Genomic DNA, 5002 nt, shown 5'->3' with positions numbered 1-5002 from the left:
GGTGCTTTAAAATACTCATTTATTTTGCCAACAAAATGTATATTTGGACTCACCAAAAGCATGTTTGCAAAACCAAAATACTTAAAGGACATAAAGTGCCTGCATATTACACGAGTGCCTTAAATGTAATCTGTGTCAAAGATGTGAGCCCTGCAATTGAAGAACTTGTTTATTATTAGGTTAAGCCAGCAGGCATGGCAGCCCCGTCTGTGTTGAGGGCAGACGTAACACTAGTCACATGGCTGGTGTGGGTGGTCGTGGTTTATAGGGAAGTAGAAGACAGGGGAGTCCTGTGGACAGGGGTGCCCAGGAAAGGTGTGCCAGAGCTGGGTAGGTTCTGGTTCAGCTCCCTGGTCCTCTTCGTGATGACATCCAAGGGTGAGGTTTTGAGACAGAGGGATCTTCACCTGGACCAATATTTCTCGTCCCTGAGGGAAGTGATGGGGGATTTCATTTACATACCCACAAATAAACAGTTTCTCTACATCTGCAAAATCTTGGAAGCATCAGTGCCACTGCCAAATTACACCAAAGGGAAACAACTCTCGAGTGGTGATAATGTGTGGTTTGGTACAATACTACAGTGACTCTAGCTTGGTCCCAGATTTGTTTTTGCACTTGCCTATTCCAAAAGGTTTGGCATGACACTTGAGTGACAAGTAGCTGGCATGATGGAGCAGACAGGCTATGGATTCTTACCGAGCTCTTAGCTTACCTTTTCATCATTTATACACTGAATCTGGACATCGGGGTCATCTCCAATGACTGGGGCCAGAGCATGGTTGACTTTATCGTACTGAACAGATGGCAGAAAAATACCGTAACTGAATTCAAGTTTCATTCTACTTCCCCATGTAAACTTAAGTTCAATGTTAATTGCCTTTTTTGTCATAAATAGGAAATTATTTGTCATGTTCTCAGAGTTTCGGTTTCTGATCTCAACCAAACAAGTTCACTTAAGTGGTTCTATTTTATAAGATCCTACTGAAAACCATTCTGCAAAAACACAATAATAGATAATTGAATTATAGCCTTCATATCCTTATTTGGATGTAGTGTCTCAGTCTGTACATGAAAGCATTGTAATTTAGCTTCTGTAAACACCACAATGCATGCCTATAGCTGTCTCTTAACCATTCCCCAAGGTGATAGTGACTACCTACTGGATAAGACTGGTTACAGGAGGGCTTTATGCCTGCGTCCTCCAAGGCTCTGAATAACAGGTGGAGAACAGGTAGCTTAGCCAGGATAAAAGCCGTCAAGAGGTTTGACTATGTGTAATGGTGAAACAGGCAGGTTAGGTTTGTGAATGTGAACAGTGGGGCTGACCGGTCAATATCGAAGCGCCCGCGTAGTTTCAGACATATCTGGAAGTAACGCAAGGGAGAGTTCATGCCCTCCACACAAGCAGCACAAGAGCCATGTTTGATCCATTCATCTTTCCTGTTGGAGAAACACAGGGACATTCAGTGACACGCTCTGCTATGCAGCTGTAACATATTTTATACTGCAAACCGGAATACGGTAATAACTTTTATTCTGTGGGGACCTCTGAACCTTTCCAGTCAATCTAACAGAGAAAATAATGTTGTACAGTGCATTCGGAAAGTATTCAGACCCCTTGACTTTTTCCACATTTTGTTATGTTACAGCCTCATTCTAAAATGTATCAAATTATTTTCCCCATCTTCAATCAACACACAATACCCGATAATGACAAAGCGAAAACATGATTTTAGCAATTTTTGTAAATGTATTTTTTTAACCTTATTTACATAATTTGTAAGTCGCTCTGGATAAGAGCGTCTGCTAAATGACTTAAATGTAATGTAAATGTAATAAGTATTCAGACCTTTTGCTATGAGACTCGAAATTGAGCTCAGGTGCATCTTGTTTCCAGTGATCATCCTCGAGATGTTTCAACAACTTGATTGGAGTCCACCTGTGGTCAATTCAATTGATTGGACATGATTTGGAAAGACACACACCTGTCTATATAAGGTCCCACAGTTGACAGTGCATGTCAGGGCAAAAACCAAGCCATGAGGTCGAAGGAATTGTCCGTAGAGCTCCGAGACAGGATTGTATCAAGGCACAGATCTGGGGAAGGGCACCAAAACATTTCTGCAGCATTGAAGGTCCCCAAGAACACAGTGGCCTCCATCATTCTTAAATTGAAGAAGTTTGGAACCACCAAGACTCTTCCTAGAGCTGGCCACCCAGCCAAACTGATCAATCGAGTGAAAAGGGCCTTGGTCAGGGAGGTGACCAAGAACCCGATGGTCACTTTGACAGAGCTCCAGAGTTCCTCTGTGGAGATGGGAGAACTTTCCAGATGGCCAACCATCTCTGCAGCACTCCACCAATCAGGGCTTTATGGTGGGTAGAGTGGTCAGACAAGCCACTAAAGGACTCAGACCATGAAAAACAAGATTCTCTGATGATGAAACCAAGATAGAATTCTTTGGCCTGAATGCCAAGTGTCACATCTGGAGGAAACCTGGCACCATCCCTATGGTGAAGCATGGTAATGGCAGCATCATGCTGGGTGGATGTTTATCAGGGACTGCGAGACTAGTCAGGATTGAGGGAAAGATGAACAGAGTAAAGTACAGAGATATCCTTGATGAAAACCTGCTCCAGAGTGCTCAGGACCTCAGACTGGGGTGAAGGTTCACCTTCCAACGGGACAATGACCCTGAGCACACAGCCAAGACAACGCAGGAGTGGCATCAGGACAAGTCTCTGAATGTCCTTGAGTGGACCAGCCAGTGCCTGGACCTGAACCGATTTAATATCTCTGGAGAGACCTGAAAATAGCTGTGCAGCGACGCTCCCCATCCAACCTGACAGAGCTTGAGAGGATTTGCAGAGAAGAATGGGGGAAACTCCCCAAATACAGGTGTGCCAAGCTTGTAGCGTCATACCCAAGAAGACTCGAGGCTGTAATCGCTGCCAAAGGTGCTTCAGCCAAGTACTGAGTAAAGCGTCTGAATACTTATGTAAATGTGATCTTTTTTTTCTTTTTTTTAATACACTAACACACCTGTTAGTGCTTTATCATTATGGGGTATTGTGTGTAGATTGATGCAATTTAATCAATTTTAGAATAAGGGTGTAACGTAACAAAATGTGGAAAAAGTGAAGGGGTCTGAATCATTTCTGAATGCACTGTATATTAGAGATGGTGGAACAGGTAGTGTAAAGGTTGAAGAAACAAATTTGGTAAGTAGACCTTTTACCTGGGGTTGGGGTAAATTTGAATTAAAGCCAGTCATTTCAGGAAGGAAACTGACATTCCAATTCAATAATTTAAAAAAAGGCAATTTATTTTTAATGACTTCTCGATTAACTGAAAAGGAGAAGCTTTTTATGTGAAAAATGTACTTCCATTGAAAATTGACCCCCATCCTGCCTCTTACCAGAAGATAAAACTGGATTGGGTCTTGAGTAGGGATGGCCAAAGTTGAGAAAGTTCGGGGTCCAGCTCCTGAAAGAAAGAGGAATGTCTTCTGAACACACAGATTCTTCATTGTCCTTCGATGGTGACTGTAACCAGAGACATGTTTTACCTTGAGGTCAGAGTGGAATATTGGCCAGCAGGAACAACATGTATGAGCTTTCGAAGGCCTAGGTCAAAAATCGAAAAATGATCAGATATGAATTGTCATTCTCATTCAGTTTATTAAGGTCAGTCAAAAGGTTTTATTCTGATGGGGAATGACAAAAATGAATGGGTATATATAACTAATTTAAACTCCAAACGTTTGTATTTTTACCATAGTCCATGGATAGTCCACGTCTGGATGTTTGGAGGTATTCTGCATTGTGATGAATTCTTTAGACCCTGTGCAGAGTTAGATTGAGTTAGAATAACAAGAATGGGTGATTGACGACGATGAGGATGATGAAGTGCTATGAAGAAGTGGTTGAACTCACCAAACAGAAACTCCCAGGCCACTGCAGAGTAAACTTCAAACACTGCCATGTACAGAACCTGGGAGAGATAGAAGGATTCTGTATTCTCATGCCCAAGACTATTTAAAATTTCAACATAACAGTACATCACACTCACGATAGAGGCACATTTAGGCTGGGTTTCTGTACAGCACTTTGTGACATCAGCTGATGTAAGAAGGGCTTTATATATTGATTTGATTGACATGCAACTATGCTTGTCCCAAAAGACAGTATTATAGTCAAAAATTAACAATGTACTATAGAAGTTGAAAATAACTCAACTTAAATGGAGAAGTCCAACTTCTGCACTTGATCGATCTACATTTCACTGTTGGATTGAAGTATTTACAACGCAAGATCCCAATCTTACTTTTCCTGCTGGTCTGCTGTCCAGTGGTCAGACTCCATGGTGACGGTAAGGACAGTCAGCAAGGCCACCATGAGCAGCACTGGTGAAAGCATATTGATGCTAGTCTAGGAGTGTGTGACCTAAATATATTGGCTACAATTGCATGTGAAAAAAAGTGTGAAGTATGTTGTTCTCAGAAACACCTAAGAAACTGCCTACCTAGTCAATTCACAGAAATGTCAGAACAAATGATGTGCTAACATCTTGTGTTAGATGCCAGTTGAAGAGGTATCGTACATTTCACAGGTGCATGCCTTACTGTTGAGTCAGGGCTTGTCTACACTTTGCTAAATCTTACTATCTTTGTTTACGTCTCTAACTACAAACAAGTACAGCTAGAGCCATACACGTATGCCTACAAAACACCAACAACATGTGCACAAGCCCTATAGAACAACTATAACAAATGTGTTTTGAGACTTACCAGAGAGAGTGAATGATCATGTGTGACTGATCTATAACAACAGTTCCCTGCTAATGAAAAATGCTAAACCAAAACTCTCTGTTTGCCTGATCTCATGATCACAGCTGGGGAGAGGTGAGACAACAGACTCGGTTCCTCTTTCTGAGGACCTCAACACAGAAATGAAACTAAGAGTGTCTAGTTTTGAGACTCTTCTAGAATATTATTCA

The 5002-nt window shown here is 41.7% G+C and overlaps 1 protein-coding gene across 3 annotated transcripts; it reads right to left on the bottom strand.

Annotated features, from left to right (window-relative positions):
• Positions 1-2: 2 nt before the first annotated feature.
• LOC129832266 (ribonuclease T2-like) lies at positions 3-4942 on the bottom strand. 3 transcript variants are annotated; one of them, XM_055896195.1, is made up of 10 exons: positions 4794-4940; positions 4331-4462; positions 3940-3997; positions 3780-3847; positions 3573-3630; positions 3423-3490; positions 1330-1443; positions 1164-1212; positions 716-796; positions 3-428 (listed from the first exon to the last, which is right to left on the bottom strand). In XM_055896195.1, the coding sequence occupies exons 2-10, from the start codon at positions 4420-4422 to the stop codon at positions 231-233; spliced, it is 786 nt and encodes a 261-aa protein (XP_055752170.1). In that variant the 5' UTR covers positions 4423-4462; positions 4794-4940; the 3' UTR covers positions 3-230. The 3 variants fall into 3 exon arrangements, with proteins under 3 accessions (XP_055752170.1, XP_055752171.1, XP_055752172.1); XM_055896196.1 differs by having other exon boundaries at positions 4331-4409; XM_055896197.1 differs by lacking the exon at positions 4331-4462 and having other exon boundaries at positions 4794-4942.
• Between the last annotated feature and the right edge of the window lie 60 nt (positions 4943-5002).

Source organism: Salvelinus fontinalis, chromosome 33 (assembly GCF_029448725.1).
Source record: "Salvelinus fontinalis isolate EN_2023a chromosome 33, ASM2944872v1, whole genome shotgun sequence".
Taxonomy (NCBI): Eukaryota; Metazoa; Chordata; class Actinopteri; order Salmoniformes; family Salmonidae; genus Salvelinus; species Salvelinus fontinalis.
The sequence above is the reverse complement of the archived record's forward strand: the minus strand, read 5'-3'. Positions and strand labels throughout refer to the sequence as shown.

Excerpts from the sequence above, each read along its gene's own strand:
- LOC129832266 (XM_055896195.1), bottom strand. The coding sequence starts at position 4,422 with ATGCTTTCACCAGTGCTGCTCATGGTGGCCTTGCTGACTGTCCTTACC. Across the intron at positions 1,213-1,329 it reads GGGCGCTTCGATATTGACCG|AGCCTTGGAGGACGCAGGCA; the intron begins GTCAGCCCCACT and ends CCTGTTATTCAG. Across the intron at positions 429-715 it reads AGTGTATAAATGATGAAAAG|GGACGAGAAATATTGGTCCA; the intron begins GTAAGCTAAGAG and ends CACTTCCCTCAG.